At 41.9% G+C, this 24,634-nt stretch overlaps 1 protein-coding gene across 1 annotated transcript in view; it reads right to left on the bottom strand.

Annotated features, from left to right (window-relative positions):
* IGF2R (insulin like growth factor 2 receptor) overlaps window positions 1–24,634 on the bottom strand; it is a 354,906-nt gene that overhangs the window by 240,624 nt on the left and 89,648 nt on the right. Inside the window, 7 exon segments of the mRNA XM_030198395.1 lie at window positions 841–984; window positions 1,103–1,255; window positions 5,340–5,504; window positions 7,441–7,544; window positions 9,194–9,365; window positions 14,995–15,157; window positions 16,220–16,331. Of these exon segments, the coding sequence (XP_030054255.1) occupies window positions 841–984; window positions 1,103–1,255; window positions 5,340–5,504; window positions 7,441–7,544; window positions 9,194–9,365; window positions 14,995–15,157; window positions 16,220–16,331 (1,013 nt within the window).

Below are 24,634 nucleotides of genomic sequence, written 5' to 3'. Positions count from 1 at the left end.
CTCCTTTTCAAAAGGTGTTCATTCAGAAATGCCGTCGCCATGCTGGTCGTCGCCCTTCTCCTTCGGGGCGTTCTGCGGTCGATTGCAGGGGTCTGGCCCTGCTGCAGGGATTGCTGCCCCCACTTCGGAGGGTGTAAAACCCTGTACAGAGATCTCCTGCTCAACGGCTGGCATTGGCGGCGGATACCTCAATTCAGGGCTGAATGAGATGTTAGCTTCTAGTTGGGGAGGTGTTTCACCTTTCTCCGCCTCCTCTAACAGCGAAGAATCACAGCTCCCCTGTATTCCTGATATCACGAAGCTGTCCATCGTCCCTACTGCATGAGAGGCAGATGCCACAGGGCCTGGCCTTTGTTTGCCTCTCCTCTTGGGCATTTTTAAGGTAAAAATTGTTTTGAAAGTAGAAAAATCTGTTTAAATTCAGGAGCTGCTTTGATACACTCCCTTCAGGTCGCCATCTTGAATCTCCCTTATTTGGTATTTCTTATTAAATGTATACTTCATTGTGTTACTGAAATAATTGCATGAACAACATTTTTTAAAATAGTTTAAGTCCTTAACACATACCACTAACAATTAGATTTAAAGGTCTCATTCCCTCAATATTTTGTGCTCTACATCTGTTATATATAAATATAAACATCAGGGTGAGGCCTGAATGGGATCACATCAGTTATGTCCCAATTTGCTTTAATTCATATGGTGGTGCTTTAACTCACCAACTGTCTTTACTCATAAATTACACTAACATAACTGTTTTCTCTAGCACTACTGCAGTAAATACTTTCTAAATAAACAATGCCAAATCTAAAGACTGATATGAAATGCTAAAATTTCTACCTTGTTTACACACCAATGTCACCACAGTTTGGATTGTTTTGTTTGATAAGCAGAAATCCCCATCCGAGTAAAGCAGTTGAATATTCTCCCCAACTTTCTTTGGAGGAGAATAAAACTTTCCTAGATTCTTCTTTGTGTTTCCTTCTGAAGGGGAGAAAAAAAAATGCTCAGCACACACAAGTTCCACAGATGTTCCCACAGGAAGTCTTAATGTTCATTAATATCTTCTAGGACAAATACAGAATCTGGATACTGGACTCACCTACAGAACATACAGCAGCTTCCTCTGGACAGCCTACAGCACCTCCTTTCTGAAGCACTTTGTGGCAGATGTTAATGAAGAAATTGGTATCTTTTGTTTCCTCAGCATTGCTGCGCACTGCCTCCCAGTTGTAAACAGATGGATCACCGGACTCTGAGAAAACAAGGTTTTATTTAAAAACAAAAACAAACGAACAAAAAAAAACAAAAACAAAAAAAAGAGTACATGAGCTAGGGGCCTTGAAAGTGTTGCTCTTGTTTTGGGGTGGGAGGTGAGGCTGAGGATAAGAGGGGGTTTTGGTTACATTGTTTCCTTAACTATACAAAATCTTATAAAATGGAAGTTCCGGTGCTATAACTATTTGCTACAGATATGCTGATGGCTGACATCAGTTTGTTCTTGAAGTTTACCTCTTGTATTGTATGCATCTTATTGTTGCTTTGGAAGCATTTTCAAAAAAAGTCTTTCATAAACAAAAAACTTGAAAAAAAAAAAAAAAAAAAAAGTACATGAGCTAGTCTAGCCACAAACTCCACTAGCAGACAATGGGGATGAATCCAGAACTGCCTCAGGAGAAAATTAAGAAACTAGTGGAAAATTCATTAGCTACCACAGACTGAAGGCTGCCAGTGAAGAGTCTCACTGAGAGCTAAGTAGCCACCAAAAGTAGGAAATGTAAATTTTATGAGAGTCATGCCATTCTTCTGTCAAACTCCTCCAAGGAGAGGGCAACCAAATCCGAAACTGGTCACCACTGTTCCAAATCAGTACTACACCCCACCAACAAACAGTAGTGGCACCCATCCACCCCCAGCCTACCTTATAATTGGTAATGGTCTAGTGGCATAATTGGGGCAGGAAAGAATGCCAGTCGCTCCAGCCCACACTGTCTCTGCTTTCAAAATGACCAGGGGCAGTCTCGCAAGCTGAGATGTCAGGGCAGAAGCGATCCCCAGTTACTCTTGCTCTGACTACAGAACTAGACCACCACTAATCTTAAGGGTAGGCCTGGGGTTGAGGCCTACAGGTGGGTCTGGGGAGGGGGTTTGGGGAGGGAGGGAGCACTAACTGAACACTGCACAAAGTTTGTTTCAACCAAAAACACAATGGCATTTTTGGCCAAAACTGAAAAACTTGGCCTCTAGCTAGTACTTCTGCAAATGCTCCAGAAGGCAGTAAGAGGAAGAGATGCATAGGAAGGGTAGGTGGTAGAGAAAGGAAGCTGGAAAGATGTAGGGGAAAAAAACAGAAAAGAGGAGAGAAATGACAAGAACACTATAGAAATTAAGAAATTCAAAAGAAAGACAATTATACTGTACAGAAGGGTAAACACCTTTATAACTTTTCCTTTCAAATAATTTTTTAAACAAAGAAAAGAGCAGTTTGTAGAAATTTACCCATTTGAAAATGGCTTAAGTTAACAGAGACCTATTTAAAAGGTATAACAGATCATAGTAATTCAAAAATGATTCCATAATGTGATACCAAAAATATATACCATTACAAGAAAAAAATCTTTTAATAGGAAGTCCCCCCCCCCCCCAATAAAAGGCTTCGCTTGTTTGAAAAAAAAAAAAAAAACAGTTTTCCCCCAAACTAGGCAGCAGCATCCTAATAGGGCAATAAGGTGAACAGTGAAATAAAAGAAATGCAGCATGAAAAAAGATGTAATAAATAGCTTGTTTGCCAGGCAATATAACAATTGGGTCACAGTAGATGACACCCTAGCTGCATAAGTCTAGTAGCGCTATAGAAATGTTTAATAGTAATAGTAGTAGTAGTAGTAGTAGGTAACTCTCCATCCAATCTGCCCAGTTAATAAACTCACAGGATCAGCCAAAAGGAAAACCAAAACTGCTGAAGAAAATGAGAGTGGAGGAGTGGCCTAGTGGTTAGGGTGGTAGACTTTGGTCCTGGGGAACTGAGGAACTGAGTTTGATTCCCACTTCAGGCACAGGCAGCTCCTTGTGACTCTGGGCAAGTCACTTAACCCTCCATTGCCCCATGTAAGCCGCATTGAGCCTGCCATGAGTGGGAAAGCGCGGGGTACAAATGTAACAAAAAAAAAAAAAAAGTACAGGTCCCATGTCGACAACTTATGGTAAAAAGGCTGGGAAGGTGATGGTCAATGTAGTGACAGACAAAAAATGGGAGTGGAAAAGTGCTGGGCTACAACCTACTGTTAACATAATGATCTGAACAGGCAAGTGGACTGGATCAGTCAAAACACCTGATGTGTGCCAAAAAAATAAAGCACTTTGCTAAAATTTTCAAATCCCATACTGTTGTCTTTATTGACTGATGTTGAAAGCTTTTGCCCTTAACCAATGTGGTACTGTTTTATTAACAATACAGACACCAGAAGGGAATGGAAAGGAAGGTATTTTGGATTTAGCTCTTGCCTTTTCAGTAGTATCTCAAGAAGAGTTACATTTGGGCACAGCAGGTGTTTTCCTGCCCCTAGAAACTTACAATCTAAGGGCCTGATATTTAAAAAAAAAAACAAAAAAAAACCCTAAACTGGTCTCCTAAATTTGTGCCCTATTTCAGCCAATCTTAGGAGAATAAGTTTTCAACTGAAAATCATCTTAACTTAGCTTAAAAATTATACTCATAAAATTTAGGTCTGCCTAGATTTACGAGCCTAGTGCTGAAAATCAGTGCTAAGCTCCCCCCCCCCCCCCCACCCTAAATCCACCAACTTTCCCCCAGATTCTGTATAGTGCGACTTGAACTGCACATGCAAATCCAGTTCTATTCTGGATTTGAATGCACAAATTAGCATAACAAGCCAATCAGCAACGATAATTGAACATAAGCAATTGGCACGAACTGGCATTTATTAGAATTTACATGTGCAAATGTCTAAGCATATTCTAAAAAGCGATTCAAGTAAATGGTAGGATGTAGATCTGAGGAGGCGTGGCCATTCCTAGAATATACGCACACTGTAATAGAATATGCATGTTCCGTGCTTAATTTAGGCGTCAGCATTTACACCAGGTTTTCACTGGCGTAAATGGCTGCAACTAAACATAATCACAGAAATTAAGTGTTGGATGTATTCTATAAACTACACCTAGATTTAGGCGTATTCTATAAACCACACCTAAATTTACGATATAGAATCTAGCCCTTTATATGCTCCTAAACTTAGTTTAGTGAAATTTGGGATAAAAATTTAAGCACCGAGACCTAATACATTTTCAAAGATACTAATTTAAAAGCCTAACTCTCAAAGTTAGGAGCATAAATCCTTTGAATATTGAGCCCTAAGTATGTGCCCAAGGCAATGACATGTTAAGTAGCTTATCCAAGATCACAAGGAACAGCAGTGGGATAGAGAATATACAAACATTTCAGTTTTCTGTTTTAGAGGTAGGTGATTTGTTTTAATGCATGTGATGCTTTGTTTTATTTTTTTATATAACATAGCTCCAAACATTTACTTTGTCTTCTCCAGAATATTTTATGAAATATGAACTACAAAACATCGGAGACAAAAATTCAAAACTCGGCCATCTTACAATCTCCAACCAGGGCTGGCATTGGGTTGGGGGCAAACAGGGCAGCTGCCCTGGGCCCCACAGCTCCCGAGGACCCTGCGGTCCAGGCATCTCTCCACCTTCGTCTCTCTCCTCCTCCCTTCCCCTCACCTTCCCAATCTTCTTTAAAAATGTATTTTCCTTCTCACAGGGGCCCCGGCACAGCAACCATCCTCACAAGCTGCCTCCGTCTGCCCTGAAGCTTTCCCCCTCTGCCGTGATATCCGCCCCCCTCTGATGCAATTTCCTGTTTCCGCCTGGGTGGATTGTGGCAGGGAGCAGGAAAACTTTGGGGCAGCCAGAGGCAGCTTGTGAGGATAGCTGCTGCGCCAGGGCCCCTATTGAAAAAGGAAATACATTTTTAAAGACCACAAGGTGAAGTGAGGGGAAGGGAGGGAGACGGACTGTGGTGGGAAGAAGGATAAAAGATGCCTAGACCACGTAATAGCAATGCAGGTAGGGAGGAGGAGGAGGATAGGGGATCATCAGGGGCCCCCCTCTTTAATTTCTGCCTTGGGCCCCACTGTGTCTAAAACTGGCCTTGGCTCCAACTAAAAGATATACCTCTTTTGGGGGCAGCAATAATCTCTTAATTGATTTCTATTTGAGTACCTTCTGAAAATATAACGTAGAACTTCCATTGCTACATGCTACAGCTAAGCTTAAGTAAAAGTGGATGGTCAAGTTTCTACCTGCAAGACGGCTCAGAGGCGACAAATCATAGTGTTTTTTCTTATCGGTAACACTGCAAAGTAGGTCTTCTTTTTCCTTAACACAAGCATACTTTGTGGTCCAGCTGAAAAAATACGTGCAGTCCATCTCATGCTGGAACACCGGTGTTCCTTTTCCATCATTCACTGGTGAATTAAAAAAAAAAAAAATGAATACACATCATTGTAATTTCCATAAAACATTAAAAACCATCTTTGATGTTTCACATGTTACCCTTCAGATCGGCCACAGAATCCTAGGACCATCAGAAACTTCATATACACACAACAAATACACAGATTGGTGTTATGAACTGTACTGATCTCAGAGCTGCAGCTTACTTTAAGTACAGTGCAGATTTTCTACGCTAAGATCCCTGGCTACACCAGAAATGATCTTATTGCATATTTTTGTGTATGCTAAGCTGATGTGCACACTGCACTAATGCAAGTGCAATTAACAAGGAAATGCATATTAATGAGCTGCATGTGAAATTACTTTTAATACAGTTAAGTGCACAAAATTTTAATTTTTTTTTTTTTTTTAATACTTCCACCTCAGGGAAAATCTTCACTCCTGGATGTAAAATTTAGTTTACAGAGCAGAGGTCAGGTCAGCAAGACTTGGCAGGGTTATGATCCACAGGAAACAAAATAAAAAAAAAAAAAAAAAGAGGCCAGTGCCCTAGAAGTACAAACAAAATTACAAAACCCCCTATCCCAGGGCTTTTCTTGTCTTTTTACAGACAGTGAAAAACTAATATGTCTTAGTGCAAACATCCCTATTTTCCATTCAGTAACAAACGTCACTTCCTTTTTAGCACATGAAATTTACTTTGGTTTTACTACACATAAAATTTCATGAGATACAAATTGCAAAGAGGTTTAAAAATGATCTTAGTATATGAACAGTGCATATTCTTATTATATTTTGGCATGATACGTAGGTAGACAATTCATTACAGTAGTAAAGAAAAACAAATAAAATTACCATATTTTTTGGACTATAAGACGCACTTTTATCCTCCCAAATTTGGGAGGAAAATGGGGGGGGTGTCTTATAGTCCGAATGTAGCCTCCCTCCCTCTGTTACAGGCATCTCCCTCCCTCCGTTGGAATTTTAAAACTCCTCACCTCGTCGGTGTGACTCGCGGTAGTAGCAGCGCTTCAGCGTGCACGTCGCTCTTCACTCAGCCTTCTCTCTCTCAGCTCTCTGGTCCCGCCCTTGTGGGCGGGACCCGAGAGCTGAAAAAGAGAAGGCTGGCTGGGTGAAGAGCGACGTGCACGCTGAAGCTCTGCTGCTACCGCGAGTCACACCGACGAGGTGAGGAGTTTTAAAATTCCAACGGAGGGAGGGAGAGAGCCTGTAACGGAGGAAGATGCCTGTAACGGAGGGAGGGAGGTGCCTGTAACAGAGGGAGGGTGCCTGGAACAGGGAGGGGGGCCTGTAACTATTTTTCGGACTATAAGATGCACTTTTTTTGTCCTCCAAATTTGGGAGGAAAACCTAGGTGCATCTTATGGTCCGGTGCGTCTTATAGTCCAAAAAATACGATATAATAGCATGACAGCAATAAAGTCACAAACATGCAAAAGCATTCATATTTTACAGCCATAATACCAGAGGCCAGGCCCTTCTAATTACCAAATATAAACCTTTCTTTCAGTTTACTGTTGGCTTTTTGCCTGCAGGTCCATATTGCACGTGCAAAATGTACAAGTGGGGGGGGGGGGAGAGAGAGGGGAGAGCACCAGAGGTGGATAGAGAGACAAAGAAATTGTGACGAGCGTGTAAAACTAAAAAGCAAGCTCTATATTCTGTGATACTATCTGTTATGTTGGCATTATGGTCAGATCCTGTTAGTCTATGCCACACCAACACTCAAATAAGTTTGCTTTTTTTTTTTTTAGAGCAGGCAGGCATCTATGTAATTTGGGGTGCAGAGGGAGGCAAAATGCTTTCCTTAAAAGCACTGAGGAACTAAATTATCCAAAGTCTGTCCTCAATAGTGATAAAACAAAATGTGCCAAAAATGTCTTCTTCGGCATTTCATGGTCCACAGCTTCTCCCATACATTCTCACCTGCTGTTTCATTACATTCAAAGTCTATGACTGTCATTCGCTGGAAGCCAGAGCTACAGAAATCTCCCCCTGGAAAGGTTAAAGTCAGGTCTCCATCAGAGTATCTATTTCACATAAAAGAGACATATGTAAGCAGATAGAACAAACGTCCAGCATACCAAGTGCTTGGGACATTGGGCTGTACCTCCTGGTAAGTTCCCTCTTCTTGTTAAGGTATTTTACTAACAATAGAATAGGCCCATCAAAAATGACAGATGGAAAAATAAATATCCTACTTATTTCAGCATCTACTTTTCCTAGTAGCAGGTAAAATACTCATGAATTTACACAGCATTTTATCTAGTTTCTTTTAGGACAAATAAAGTGCCTTGAATAAAATGTAATAACCTCTGAAGTGGGTACAGAACTCCAAAATTTCTAGTTATACTTTTTGGCTGGTGCATCTAAGCGATTTGTTCAATCATTCTGACATACTTAGTTGAACGTCCATTGATGTGAACGTCCATTGATATATCTTTCATACAAGGTAAGGAACTTACCCATTTTTTTAATGCTGAATCCTGCTCACACTATACAGACATATGCTATCGAAGGGTAGTATTGGCATACATATTAAAGATACAGCAATGGTGAGAACCAAAATGAGATTTCTGAGACCTCTTACCCCTATCAGGGATAATACACCCTCATTCTAGTCTTCGACAAACCTTCATAGCTGTGAAAAACAGATACCTAAATATGGCATTTCATATACACAACTATCTTCTGATTCTCTTCTTGCTACCTGCAGATACAGCACCATGACTAAAAAATATGTTAACTCACTAGAATCCCTTCAATGGATTCCTAGAAGAGCCAATCATAATCACAGACTGATACTTTATGAACATGCTAAAATCAAGATCACCTCAGTCCTATACAAGGCTTTGCTTGATTTTACAATGGGGAAGTCTCCAATACTCCTCTTCAATAAATGTAATGCAGACGTAATATTTAAATTAAATGAACTTGACTTGTCTAGTATTTAGTATGATACCATATTTCTTTCTATTACAAAAGGAACAGTCTTATGTTTTGTCTTTTCTACCACCATATCTACAGATAAACCTAATTTAACACTACCTCTAACCTACTCAACTGGAAGCAGACTTAGGCAGACCCATATACTTAGTAGAACTACTTTTTTATACCACATCCCCAGGATATTTCTGGCCCCCTTCACAGAATACTTCCTGTCCCTCTTCTCGTTTACTTGCTAGCCCTTTTAATTTATTTTTTAAAAATTCTGTGTTCCTACTTTTACTTTTTAGCCACCTGAAGTCTCATTTTGGACCTCTATTTCAGATCTTCAATGCTGTTGCACTTATTTCTCTCCGTTCCAGTCTTTCTCTTTCAATGTATTCATTGCTCAGAATCATAGAGAGCAGATCAATAATGTTTTGTTTTGATGCCTGAATAGACTATTTCCTTCCTGTGGAAGTCCAAACTAATTCAGAGGACAGTGAGTTAGCAAGACTCTAGAAAGCAGTACATCTTTTTCCTCTGAAGCCATACAAAATCTTTGAGGTTACATCAAATATGCTAACAAGGCACACAAGTAAACACTGAAAGGTTTTAAGCACATAATTAAAGTCATGTTAGTATACAAAAGTGGAAGAAATAGAGAAGACTTTTCCTACAGTAACACCACCGTTCCATATCTGAACAAAAGTGAGAATAGCATTTCAGAGACTTCCATAGCAATTCTATCTACCTGAGAATTTGGTCCTTAGATCTGCCAGCAACCTTCGCCTTATTGCCTTCTTGTTTCACTTGACAAGATGAAACCTTTTCACCATCACAGCCAGTGACTCGCAGGTCTCTGCATACATTCAAGTAATAGTAATATTCCTTTTTCTCGTCTGAAGTAAAATAAGGGTTCATTCCTAAACGGTAGTAACAATCCACACAACTGAGTTACAATGGAGCAGCTAAAAAGCATTCTAAGTACAGCTGTAAGCCAAACTAAAGTTTAGGTTTAACAATACTTCTTATTTAGGGAGGGAATGGCATTTCTAGACCAAGCTGACCTATGAAGCAAAAGTTAAACATGACAATCAAACCGTCTCTCACCTTGCAGCCCCGTCATTGAATTATCCCATGAGCAAGTTTTACAAAAGTCAATAGCAAGCACCTTAAATTGTACAATTATAAATTTAAAAATATATTTCAATCCAGATGAGCAAGAGGCACAAGGTAACAAAAAATGATGGTAGATAAGGAACCTAAAGGAATCTGACTAGTCCACATCTATTTTTAATGAATAGTCAATTCAAAACAGCATTATATTTATGCCACTTAATTTATACTATTACACACAGAAATAGAAAAGAAAACACAAATGGAATTCCTTACCATCACTTCCTGTTATATCTTCTACAGCAGTTTGTACCAGTGCATTACTACTACTCAAAACATTCACCAATCCCCTTTCAAAAGTTTTATACATTATGTAACTCCAGTAATCTGGTATTAGGAAGAACAAGTAGGGAAAGCATGTAGAGCATGACTTATGGAATTCTTTCCATCCCTCTGTATATCTGTGTTTGTTTCTAACCTAAAGGGAAAGGGTTGGATATTATGGAGTGATATCCAAAACGGTAAAATTACGTCTTACCTGATAATTTTCTTTCCATTAGTCCCAACAGATCAATCCAGAGACGAGTGGGTTGTGTCCCTCTACCAGCAGGTGGAGATAGAGAGAACTTCAGAGTTTACTATATATAGACATGTGCAGCCATCTTACTCTCAGTATTGTCGATACCAAAGCAAGTGAAAAGCCAAGCAATCCACCATCAAAGTTCACTCCTGTCTCAAGAACACCTTTGCAGGCTCTTCCTCCACCGCACCAGCGGAAGAGAAAACACCTAAGTGTCAAATTGTCAACATGAGAGTAGTCCATGCTTCGTAGTTGTCCATCAGTATCCATCGATCCCTTAAGAAAGAGAGAACCTAGTGGAACAAAACAGGAACAAACACCCTCTGGTGACTATGTACCTTAAGCCACCACACACACAATAAAGGGCAGGCCTCTGGATTGATCTGTTGGGACAAATGGAAAGAAAATTATCAGGTAAGACATAATTTTACCTTCCATAGCGTCCCACAGATCAATCCAGAGACGAGTGGGATGTACAAAAGCAGTCCCCAAAGTAGGGTGGGTTCCCCAAACCGGTAAAGACTCCCAGAAAAACTTAACCGAACCCTCAAGACAGAGAACGGGCATACCCCAACCCCCAAGAGGGCCCACGAACATCAGATGCTAATCACGATATGCCCCAGAACGTGGAACCAGAAACCACCAACGCTAGAGCAGAGCATGGTACCCAGTTCCGAAAACAGCGAAAGTCGGACATCCAAAATCTGAGGAAAGGCGGTATGCAACAAGAAGAGAGAATTTCTCCACGCCGAACCTACATAAACATCTGCAAGCCTGAACACACAGCGAAGCAGCGCAATACAACGTAAAACTGTATACCTGTGCCCAGAAAGGAATTCAGAAGCCAAGCCCCCTGAGGGACGGTGCGAGTGTCCAGGAGAAGAAAGCTGCGCTCAACTTGCAGCAATAGAGCAGCATTCAACATGCCGCAAAGAACTGCGCTGAAAAGCAGCGATGGAACAGCGCACAAATGCAGCGATGGAACTGCGATCAACCTACCGCAAAGAAGTCGTGTACAGGGATGGAGCCGCGCTCCGCTTCCCTGAATGAAGTCGCGCTAAACATCCAGCACAGGATTCGCGCCCAACCTACAGAAATGGAGATGTGTTCAACGGAACATGCTGGCGCCAAAATCAATATGACGCGATGGAGCCGTGCTCAACAGAGAACAATACAGTCGATCCCAACCTGTATCAATAGAACGGTGCCCAACATGTGGCCAAGGAACTGCGTACAACTTACCGCAAAGAACATAGAGAAACTGCTCAACATGCCCCAAAGCAACAGTGCTCAAGAAGCCGCAACGGCGGTGAACTCAACATGCAGCAACAAAGCTATGCTCAACATGTAGGAACGAAGCTGTGCTCAACCTGCATGAAAAGAGCCAAGCTCAACATGCCACAAGGAAGCTGTGCTGTGCTCAACATAGAACAAAGAACACAGATGGAGATCCGGAAAACAGCCATAAAGGCACTGCCAGGTGAGACTTGGCGTTTATCCCAAGCTCCAGAGAAATATGAAAGTAACACTGAACTAACCTCCTCAAATTAAAGGAAGCAACACACAGCCACAAGGCAGAAAGGAAGAAACAACTTGCCAGGCCAAAACGCAAAATGAAGCCGGCCTCTAAAAGGAAAGTGATTAAAACCAGCTAATGGAGAGAAGCCAAGCAAATCAGAACCTCCCTATGTCAAGGAGAAAAATACTGTTAAAAAAAAAGAAACAAATAGCAGGAGCTTCACCAGCAAATGCCAGGAGCACCAAAGACCCGACTCCTGAACAGGAACTGCCCAGCAGCCGTAAAAGACTGACAGTCAAGGAACATAGACCGAGCCTGCAGCCTACACACAGCCAGCGAGAGACCCCTTCAGTTCAAACTGACAGGAGAAGACCTCCAAATCGCAAAGGTACCGATCACAGTAGGACTCACTCAAGACCAGAATTAGACGCCGGAAACGAAAATGAAAGAAACTTCGCAAGCGCTCCCTTAGACGATCTTACCTCAAGCAGACCAAGCTGGACGGCCTGAGCCAAAGCCAGGACAACTGCGTTAGCTGAAGCAAAAGCAGTCCCCAAAGTAGGGTGGGTTCCCCAAACCGGTAAAGTCTCCACCGGAAAAAGGCCCTACGGCTTCCACTGGAAACCGACAATTTCAGCTGCAACAAGGCCCAGATGGATCAAACCTATCCGCTCTCCTGCACCACTAGCATCCCCTGAAGTCGCCAACCGAACGCCTGTCCGTCAACAAGGGAGACTACAGCAGACAGGAGCAGCTCCTGAGTCCTCTAAATAGGACAAGACCCAATACCTCAGACTGGGAAGAAACCAAAGCCACTTGTTAGCCAATGAATACAGACACAATGACACACAGACCACCAGGTCCCTTATGCAGTCTTTCAACCCACCCCTAAGGAAGGTGACGAAGGAAGCTAGCACGCACCAGAGACCTAGAATGCAGCTTGCGGAAAATTCCAGCCGCCTGAAACAGAAGAGCCCACCTAGCCAGAAGGGAATTAACCAAGGACTAGAGAATCTAAGACTCATTCTCAAACACCCAGAGCCTGTGCTGAAGAAAGCCAGGAAACACATGTAAAATTATAAAGTCTACTGAGGCTGTACTGAACAGCTCCAGACAGCAAAGCTGAGGAAAACAGACACACTGCCTCTAAAGGCACCATTACCATGGAAACCTGCAGAAAGGAAAGAACTGCAGTGAAAAAAGAACAGGCCTTCCAGCAGCATGAAAACAGAAAAAATAAAGCAGCTAGGCACATGAACTTGTATTGACACTGCATTAGACAGCAGACTGGACTACCGGATTTATTGTCTGCCTGCTCCATGAAAAAAATAAACCCCTGGAAAGACCCAGAGGCCACTCAGCATAAATTAGAGACAAAAGGGCCCCAGGCCCCCGCAAGAAGGGCCAGCAACGTGTACAGCCCCAAGGAAACCAAGAAATCATAAATAAGGCAAAAACCTTCATCGACAATAGCAGGAAGCATATAACTCTCTCCTGCTGCCGCAGTCTCGAAAACCGAGACCCGGGGAAACGCACCAAAGAAATGAGGAGCCGCCCCCAGGCTGTCCCCGCTAAACACTGAAGAACTCCGTGTCAGAAAAACAAACAGAGAAGCGAGCGGTTTACCACACACGCTCCCTTCTCCCCAGGCGGTTGACGAACAAATTCCGGGCAGGACCCAAATCCTACCACTCGGAGCACTTCCCCGCTGTGACTCCGATAACGTCTGAAAAGCGCAAAGGCCAAAAGCCCTGCACAAGATGGCGTCCGCTACGGCGAAAAGCCCGCCAAAACCAATACCGCGGACTAAAAATTCTAGCGGAGAACATCACCCCCGCTTGTTAAAACCTGAAAGGTCCCTGGAAACTCGCAATCTCCCCCAGAACCACGCGAGGCCCAAGCTCCGAACGCACAGTTCTCCACAATAAAAGAAGTAAAAAAACACTCTTACCTCACAGAAAGGAGAAAATGAGCCCAAGGGAGGAAATACCAACCATTGCTGTATCCACACAGAGCTATCACTTCATTCAGCTGTGCATCCCGTTTTTGTGTTGTTGTTGTTTTTTTTTTTTTTTTGTAAGACAGGAGTGCCAGGGAAGCCATAACTCAGAGACAAGTTATCACCACAGCATGGAAGCAGCGCAGGGGTAGGGGAGGAACCTAGCACCACCAGGTGTACCCCTTACTGGCCCGATCTGGCCACGAACCCCTAGCTCAACAAAACCTGAGGGAACAGGCGAGGAGCAAATTTCAAAGCGCTCAACTAAACCTGAGGGAACAGCTAGGAGCAAACTCAATCCAGAGAGCTGCACAGGATGTGTCCATCCACCTGCTGAGATAGAGAGAATACTGAGAGTAAGATGGCTGCACGTGTCTATATATAGTAAACTCTGAAGTTCTCTCTATCTCCACCTGCTGGTAGAGGGACACAACCCACTCGTCTCTGGATTGATCTGTGGGACGCTATGGAATACCATTTGTTTGGAAAGAATAATAAAAAATTATGTAACTCCAGTATTCTGGTATTAGGAAAAACAAGTAGGGAAAGCATGTAGAGCATGACTTATGGAATTCTTTCCATCCCTCTGTATATCTGTGTTTGTTTCTAACCTAAAGGGAAAGGGTTGGATATTATGGAGTGATATCCAAAAATACCATTTGTTTGGAAAGAATAATAAAAATAAACCAAGCATAACAGATGCACCCATTAAATGTCACTGTCAGAGTTTGAACGATAAATTATAGTGTTCCACTGTCCCATGCCAACGGATATTGTCATGCTTATCCACCACTAGAAGACCTTGCACACAGCAACCAGATGCAAACTGCAAAGTATAGTCACTAGGTTGTCATTGTATAGCAAGGGCATAGCCAAAAGGTGAGCTTCGGCTAGCCAGGACCCTGCCACTTTTGCCTTAGGCACACCCAGCAGCTGAATGCACCTTTCTATATAGCTGGTAGGGATCTGCAAGCCTCAACGCTGCAGGTAATCTGAAGCTCTCCCAAATCACCTAAAGCATAGCTGTCAGGTCTTGAAGTGCCACAACTGATGCCAGTACTGCAAGCATGCGCAAAATGTAAGCATACTTGCAGTGCAAGTGTCAACCAGCCTGCAGGAAAAGGGGTGTAGCAATAACAGGAAAAACATGCCTCATGCAATTATTTCCAATCCTTCCGTGTGGGTATGCTATGGGCCTTGTTACAGATCACATAGAATAATATTATTGCAAACTATTAGTTAATAGTGAATTTCACTGTAGCAATACATTTATCTATTTCACTTTGCAATTACGTTTTTAAATTTAAACATAATAGAAGCCAGAAAGAAATGTGTTACCTGTCGTCTGTGAAAGAGGATTGAGGTCTATAGAGACATCATGCTGTGCACTGGTCAGCATGCAGGACCTACTTTCCAAATAGTCTCTGTGGCAGGCATACTCCGTCACCCATTCAATTTCATAGCGACAATTTGTTTTGGCAGTTAATTTTGGGTCTGTCCTCTGATTGAAGGAAGATGAAGCCAAATTACAACATAGAAATGCAAATTCCAAACTAACAGGATAATTTTTAAAACGTTTTATGCGTTAAAGAAAGCAGGTGCTTTCACCTGCAGCTTAAAATGAGTATGCTGAGGTTAGGGCATGTACAAATGTGCTCAAGTACTAAGTATTTACTGTAGGACATTTGCCCAGTTTTCAAAGGGAATGGTCGGGGAGGGTACAGGGGGGTTGGTTTCCTTTGAAAATTAATATCCAGGCCCCTGTGACCAGTATAAAAATTGCCCTATAAAAGCAGAGGTACTTTTGGAAGGTGACAAAAATAAGAAAAAAAACACTTATAGATCAAATCAAAGTATAATTAGCAATAATGCATTTATATCTAATCAGGTCACTTTCATTCTGTTTAATCTAGATGTTGCTCTAGGCAGATCACAAAAGAATTGGGCCAGAATCCCAATCATTACAATATCCCCAAATAAATCGATTTAATTAGATACAACCACTACCATCAAGCTCTCACTTTCTAATACAATTGTATTTCTAAAATGCCTTAAAATAAATATGGTTTGGTATAAAATATTCCAACCCACATAAGACTGAGCATAAGTCAGAATCCACGTGTACTTTTTTTTTTACTGTGTGCACGTGTAGTGGTAAGGAAGCAGGGAAGATTTGATACTGCAAAAATGTGTCTTCTGTAGCGTTTAAAACATTTCCAGCATAGGTCATTTATTTTCTTGTAGTGTCCTCTTTAGTATGCTATTGATCGTACCTTCAAGAATACACGACAGATTAGTATAAATTCCACACATTTTGTTTTTATGATTCTGTATTTAGCTTATGGTTGTTACATTCAGGTACAGTAGATACATGTCCCCATCCCAAGCAGAGTTATAACAAGGACATCAATTTGTTATGCTATAGGTTCACTATTAATTTTATATAGTATGGTCCATATACGCATCGTAAAGCCAAGGTACTTAAAACATATTACAACCTCAATGCTAGAAGGTGCTTCAGACATTAAGTATGAACAAGAATACTCTGTTTTCCGAACGTTACCTCGGTTCTCTCCGATGGGCATACAAAAGTGATGGAAACTGTAGGATCATGGCCATTGCAGAACGGGGGCCTCTCTTTATCATCATATTTCTTCTCATAATAAAGAAACAACCTAGAATGGAGCAAATGAAAGGTATTATCGCAAGAGCGAGCACAAGAATAAAGGGTTAAGCCCTATCTCCACTAAGAGGTGGCTTACAAATGTGTATTCCCTCATAATGATTTTGTATTATTAGTACAGCTAAAAACTAATCTGTATCTTGTTTACTTTTAGACATACATTATGTTGACAAACTATAAGAACTCCTTTACACAACGTAAATAAAATGGCATCCCTCAGATTAAACAAGCTTTCCTCATAAATAAAACGAAGTTATACTAATGTTGCACCTTGAGCTACACTTCTGATGAGAATCAAGTATTCCTACATAGTACTTGCCAAAAATATCTGGACAAATCAGGATTTTTTTAAACTTAATCTGAGTGGTTATGTCCTGCCCTCCATCTCTTCCCATTTGGTAAATTGCTGAATTAAGCACAAAGGTGAAGGTAGGGTGGTGGGTGGCTCATCTGGCCCCTTACCTATGGGCCACAATTAATGGCCAGACACTACCAGTATAGCAAAATCAGATCTGAGAGAGAGTCAGGTATAGACAAAATATGCTAAGTACAGCCTGACAGACATAAAACATTCTGTTAAATCAAGAGCTGCCCTTCTATATCTAAGAAGCAGAAACAATGTCCCAGCAACAGAACATGTAGTAATACATGAGAAAAACCTGCACATATGCAGAGATGTGAGCTTCTGATAGGAGGCAGACTAATGATCCCATTACTCAGTAAAGAGTGTCCAGTATAACCAGACAAAAGTGGTAAAATATCCCATTTAGAAGTATTTTTTTTTAATGAATGCCATCCTGAAAAAGCTTTATATTTCAGCACTGAATCCATTCTCACTCCTAGCACAGAGACAGACTAAACTTAGTACCACACTAAACCATGAAATACCAAAACACACAACCTTTCAAAACACTTCAGCACTGTTCTGTTAAAAATGGCAGGCAAATGACCTTAAAATCTGAACACTTCAAGTGTTCTGTTTTTGAAGTGTTATCCCATCACTGGATGCTCTCAAGGTGAACTTAACAGGAGGCTGCAATCACTATACCAGAGCATTTCAACCATTTGCTTTTCTTATTTATTATATATATATTAGTTAGGTGGTTAGGTTATTTGTATTTAACTCGGGGCTTTTGGCAGCATGGAGGAGTCAAATCTCTGACATGTAGCTTTTAAAAGTATTTTTTTTTAAAGAGGTTTCATGACCTTTGACTCCGTGAGGATTCTTTATTAAAGCCAGCTGTAGATTTGCTCTGTTAGATTCACCACCATTACTGCTGCTGCTTCTGAGGAGAGAGGTACTGCTTATATTGCTTTTTTGCTTTTGTGGAGTTTGCCATAGCTATCAGCAATTGGAACATTACATATTAAGTTTTTCATTTGCTTTAACTCCTTGAGGATCTTTTTGGGCATTCACTATAGCTATTAGCAAGTGGAACATTATAAATTAAATATTTCATGACACCTTCAGGACCTTTTATTAAACCAGCTGTAGATGTGCTCCATCAGACTAACCACTATTGCTGCTGTTGCTTTTCATAAAAGAGGTATGTGGGTTTGATTATCCCCTTAGCACTATTGGAAATGTGTTTGGTAGAATTCTTTGTATTGCTTTTTGCAAGTTTTCTATAAGCTATTAGCAAGGGGAACATTACACATCAATTTTTTTAATATTCTTGAACTCCTTGAGGATCTTTTATTAAGCAACGTGTAGATGTGCTCTCTTAGATTGAGCACCATTGCTGCTGCTGTTTTTTGAGGACAAAAGTATGTGGTTTTGGAAATATGTTTGGTAGAATTTCTTCGGTTGTGGCAGATTCCGCAAAGGCAGAGTGGCCTAGTGGTTAGGGTGGTGGACTTTGGTCCCTGGGAACTGAGTTCGATTCCCACTTCAGGCACGGGCAGCTCCTTGTGACTCTGGGCAAGTCACTTAACCCTCCATTGCCCCATGTAAGCCGCCTTGAGCCTGCCATGACTGGAAAAGCACGGGGTACAAATGTAACAAAAACAAAACAATCAGCAAGTGGAACATAACATACTAAGTATTTGAGACACTAGTACTTCGTTGTAATGAGGATTTATTTGACTTTGTAAACTTTGAGGAAGACATGTGCCTTAACTGTACAGAGCACATCTTTTATCAGACATACAGTGGGGGAAATAAGTATTTGATCCCTTGCTGATTTTGTAAGTTTGCCCACTGACAAAGACATGAGCAGCCCATAATTGAAGGGTAGGTTATTGGTAACAGTGAGAGATAGCACATCACAAATTAAATCCGGAAAATCACATTGTGGAAAGTATATGAATTTATTTGCATTCTGCAGAGGGAAATAAGTATTTGATCCCCCACCAACCAGTAAGAGATCTGGCCCCTACAGACCAGGTAGATGCTCCAAATCAACTCGTTACCTGCATGACAGACAGCTGTCGGCAATGGTCACCTGTATGAAAGACACCTGTCCACAGACTCAGTGAATCAGTCAGACTCTAACCTCTACAAAATGGCCAAGAGCAAGGAGCTGTCTAAGGATGTCAGAGACAAGATCATACACCTGCACAAGGCTGGAATGGGCTACAAAACCATCAGTAAGACGCTGGGCGAGAAGGAGACAACTGTTGGTGCCATAGTAAGAAAATGGAAGAAGTACAAAATGACTGTCAATCGACAAAGATCTGGGGCTCCACGCAAAATCTCACCTCGTGGGGTATCCTTGATCATGAGGAAGGTTAGAAATCAGCCTACAACTACAAGGGGGGAACTTGTCAATGATCTCAAGGCAGCTGGGACCACTGTCACCACGAAAACCATTGGTAACACATTACGACATAACGGATTGCAATCCTGCAGTGCCCGCAAGGTCCCCCTGCTCCGGAAGGCACATGTGACGGCCCGTCTGAAGTTTGCCAGTGAACACCTGGATGATGCCGAGAGTGATTGGGAGAAGGTGCTGTGGTCAGATGAGACAAAAATTGAGCTCTTTGGCATGAACTCAACTCGCCGTGTTTGGAGGAAGAGAAATGCTGCCTATGACCCAAAGAACACCGTCCCCACTGTCAAGCATGGAGGTGGAAATGTTATGTTTTGGGGGTGTTTCTCTGCTAAGGGCACAGGACTACTTCACCGCATCAATGGGAGAATGGATGGGGCCATGTACCGTACAATTCTGAGTGACAACCTCCTTCCCTCCGCCAGGGCCTTAAAAATGGGTCGTGGCTGGGTCTTCCAGCACGACAATGACCCAAAACATACAGCCAAGGCAACAAAGGAGTGGCTCAGGAAGAAGCACATTAGGGTCATGGAGTGGCCTAGCCAGTCACCAGACCTTAATCCCATTGAAAACTTATGGAGGGAGCTGAAGCTGCGAGTTGCAAAGCGACAGCCCAGAACTCTTAATGATTTAGAGATGATCTGCAAAGAGGAGTGGACCAAAATTCCTCCTGACATGTGTGCAAACCTCATCATCAACTACAGAAGACGTCTGACCGCTGTGCTTGCCAACAAGGGTTTCGCCACCAAGTATTAGGTCTTGTTTGCCAGAGGGATCAAATATTTATTTCCCTCTGCAGAATGCAAATAAATTCATATACTTTCCACAATGTGATTTTCCGGATTTAATTTGTGATGTGCTATCTCTCACTGTTACCAATAACCTACCCTTCAATTATGGGCTGCTCATGTCTTTGTCAGTGGGCAAACTTACAAAATCAGCAAGGGATCAAATACTTATTTCCCCCACTGTATGTAAAGAAGTGCATTTATTTTGATGTGTATTATCTCCTCTATCCCACAGGCTGCTTTGAGAGAATAAACATAGGATGCCCCTATCATAGCACTATCACAATATTATTGTGTATTGTTTTCAGTAGTTCAAAACCAGTAGGTGACATGTTCTGTCAACACCACTGGGGTATGCATTGTTTAAGATATATTTATTTAAGGCATAGCACACATATGGATGGTTTACAATTATTTGTGTTTTTACATATGGTCTGTATTTTAATTTTTTATAATATTTTTTGATTTTATCATTTATACTAATATGATTTTTATGCTTATTGGCAGTTCTGTTTCAAGCCCCTGATGCAGCCCTTTGAGAGGGTGAAACATGGCCTTGTTGAGCTTTTAATCATTTATATATTTACTAGCCATTGAGCCCATTAAAACGGGCTGGTGGGTCGCCGCCCCCCTCCCCCCGAGTTCGCCGCCCCCGCCGCCCCTCCACCCAGCCCGTCTCTTCGCTATTCAACTTACATCTCCGCAGCAGGCAGAGATCAGCTGAGCTCCCTCGGCCTTCCTTCTCTGCCTGTGTCCCGCCCTAGTGTGACGTAACGTCAGCGAGGGCGGGGGATAGGCAGGGAAGGAAGGCCAACGGCAGCTCAGCTGATCTGCCTGCTGTGGAGATGTAAGTTGAATAGCGAAGAGACGGCCAGGTGGAGGGGTGGCGGCAGCGGCGACTCCGGGGGGGGGGGGGTACCAGTGGCAGCGACCTCGAGGGGGGGGTAGCAGTGGCGACCTCGGCGGTTCCCTCCCCTTTGCGCAGTTTCCCTCTCTGTCCCGCCCCCCCATCATCACGTATTGACGCGGGGGCGAGACAGACAGGGAAGTCTCTACTGCGCATTTGCGAGTGAGTACGGTCACTCGCCATTTATATGTTTGATACTTTTAGTGCTGAATAAATTGAACATTTTGTACATTTTGCAAATCTTGGAGTTTTGTTTTGTTAGATCTACTGCTTCTTTTTTCTGTTTCAAAACTTAATCACATCCAGGAAAGAGACTCACATGAGTAAGGATGCCCTTAAACTCAAAGCCAATAGGACACAAACATCTGTAGATATTTAGCCTTGATTCTTTTACTAAAAACTCAATTTATGAAATCCTAAATTTTTACACAAAAAAAAGTTAAAGATAAAAAAAACACTGAAAAGCGGCTAAACTTAATTAAAAACTTTTACTTTATTAGGGTTTATTAACAAAAGGGGCCCTTTTACTAAGCTGTGGTAAGCACTAATGCTTGCTTATCGCGGGTTAAAATGCACTATTGCTGGGTGCACCGAGGTATTTTGAGGTAACATAGTAGATGATGGCAAATAAAGACCTTACGGTCCATCCAATCTGCCCAAAGAGATACATAAGGTATGATGTGATACAAGGTGACAACATATTTATACTATTTTAAGGGCAAAGACCGTAGAAGTCTGCCTGGCACTGTCCTTGTACAAAAACTTTTGAAGTCATCAAAGTCCTTGATAAGTTCCATTCCAGCCCATCCAAATCTATCCAGCCACAATCAAGGCACAGACATTAGAAGTCCGCCCCGTACTGGCTTTGCTTCCCAATTACCAGTATTGCCACCAAGCCTCTGCTAAGCTTCTTTGGATCGATTCCATCTAAACAGGATTCCTACATGTTTATCCCACACATTTTCTCGTATGGTTTTCAGCTCCACTACTGCCACGGTAAGGCATTCCAAGTATCCACCACCCTCTTGGTGAAAAAAATACTTCCTGACATTATTCCTGAGTCTTCCTCCCTTCAACCTCAATTCATGTCCTCTAGTGCTACCACATTCCTGTTTCTGGCAAAGCTTTGTTTGAGGATTAATATCTGTCAAATATTTGAACGTTTGTATCATATCACCCCTGGTTCTCTTTTTCTTCAGGGTATACGTGTTCAGGTCATCAAGTCTCTCCTTGTACGTCTTACTACACAAAAAGCATACCATTTTTGTCGCTTTTCTTTGAACCGCGTCCAGTCTGTTTAAATCCTTAGCAAGATACAGCCTCCAAAACTGAACACAATACTCCAAGTGGGGTCTCACCAACGACTTGTACAGGGGCATCAACACCTACTTTGTTCTATTGATTATACCCCTCTCTATGTAGCCTAGCATCCTTCTGGCCATGGCCACCACCTTGTCACATTGCTTTGTCACCTTGAGATCCTCAGACACCATCACTCCAAAGTCCCTCTCCTAAGCAGATGATATCAATTTCTCCCCTCCTATCCGGTACGTCTCTTTTGGATTTTTGCACCCCAAGCTTTTGCACGTGCACACTGCATCCATGCACTAAAAAATTTTTTTTTTAGCAGTGTGGACGTGTTTGGGGGCAGAGAGTAGGTGTGGCTATACTAATCGGTTAGCACATGGGCACCACCACATACTGATTAGCGCAGGATTAGCACATGAGCCCTCAACACCAACAAAGTAGATGTCTTTAAGTGCTCATGTGGTAATAGGAAAATTAGCGTGTAAACATTATTGCAGAAATAGGAATTTTGTCCATTTACCGTCAGTGCTAAAAGTGACCTTAGCACTCTGGAAGACCAGGTCACTTTTCAGCACTGCTCAGAACAGTGGTTCCCAAACCGGGTCCTGGAGGCACCCCAGCCACTCAGGTTTTCAGGATATCCACAATGAATACTCATGAGAGAGATTTGCATGCAATGGAGGCACTGAGGATATTTTAAAAACCTGACTGGCTGGGGTGCCTCCAGGACCAGGTTTGGGAACCACTGGCGTAGTAGAAGAACCCCAAAGTGAAGAGTACAAAGCTTCTGTAAAATGAATTCCACAAAGATCTGGCATACCAAAAGAACCCCCTCCTCTCCTTTTCCCCTTAAATCTGTAAACCCAATTTTTTTCGCTACATTTTTTTTACTGGAAGCTTCTACTGCCTTGTGTAGCATTCAATATGCCAAGTGATCATTCTCACAACATTTAAAGAGAGAAAAAACTAAAAGAACATGGAAACAAACTCACAAACAAGCAGCCAGATAAGTAGTCATGCTCCCATAGTATAATCATTCCAGATATTCAAGTTTAGCTTCTTCTTTGCAACCCTCGTGCCCCCCCCCCTTTAAATTATCTCCCAGTGCAATATCATATTGGTAGCTCGCCATCGCCTTTTTAAGGCCACTTCTTATATGTGTACATGCTGTTCTTTGGTTTTCTGTTGCACATCAGAACGGTTTGAATTTCTGGTTGTGATCTAGAGCTGGGAGTGTGTGATTAGGAGTGGGGGGAGGGGGGGTATTCTGCAGCATTGAATAACCAGACTGTTATTGGGTTGTATGTCTCCTTACCTGTTCAATAAACATTGCGTATCCATGTATATAATAGGGGACTTGTGGGGGAGGGTGGGATAGAATTTGATAGCTTAATGGCTTTTCCAGGTTTATTGTGGGTGGGAGGGAGGCTATAAGAACCAAAGCAACCCATTTTGTTTAGCTCCTTATTTGTGTATTGCAGATAGGAAGCCAGACTGAATTGTATACATTTACATTGTTGTTACCATTCTTACTTATATAATTCAATAATAATAATAAAAAAAAGATTTGCACTAAATTATCTCCCAGTACTTGCATAGATTAAAGGGTTCCCATTCCCATGTTTCCTAAATCATTATCTTTTCTTTGCATCATGCCAAGCACTTATTCTTGTTGTGGACCTCCAGACCTTATTCAGCCACACCACAAGAAGATGGTAGAGACAGCTGCTTCCATGCAATTTGCAGCACTGAGACAGTTAAGCAGCACCACTTGGTCCTTTGCCAAAAGGGGTCCAACAGATCTAACCAAGACTCTGGGATTCAGGAACCTCTCTCAACCGATAATTTAAATCTCTACTGGATATCCTTCCAATAGACTAATTTTTGGGTAGTGCCACCATACATGTGCCATAGTGCCTGATACTCCCACATCTTCTACAACATCTCTCAGATACTCCAGGATAACAACTGGAGAGCCTCCATAGCGTCATATACCATCTACACATTCAACTTTAAAATTATGTTATGTGAACAAATTATGCATTTCTCTCAACACACTGAGCAGCTGTAAATTCAACCAAGTAGCTATTCAAAATAGTAAATAGTCTACAGCAAATTCCTCAACAGAACCAGCCTTTCCAGTTAAAACTAACCAACAATGATTTTGCCACATATATTACCAACAAAATTAATGATCTCCATCAGGACCTATCAAGCCTCCCAACATTTAATGAGAACACTCCCTTCTCCCACCATGCATAGCCATCTGGAAATTATTCAAAACTCTTGAGAAGGCCTTAAGCTGACATCGTATCCTCTTGAACTGGCTAATGCCTACCATTTTGGTAGACACTGTTGCTCGTTCTTGTGAATCTATGTTATAGAAATCAATCAGGTTCCTGATCCAGTGACAGAAGGGTAGTGCTTTAGAAATGTCAAGTAGTAGTAGTAGTAGAAAGGACTTTGCCTAGCAAAGTAAAGAAGTTCATGCACATGAGTGTCCCACTTTTTTATATATACA

Source organism: Microcaecilia unicolor, chromosome 3 (assembly GCF_901765095.1).
Source record: "Microcaecilia unicolor chromosome 3, aMicUni1.1, whole genome shotgun sequence".
In the NCBI taxonomy this organism is placed as follows: domain Eukaryota; kingdom Metazoa; phylum Chordata; class Amphibia; order Gymnophiona; family Siphonopidae; genus Microcaecilia; species Microcaecilia unicolor.
This window is presented reverse-complemented; position numbering and strand designations above follow the sequence as displayed.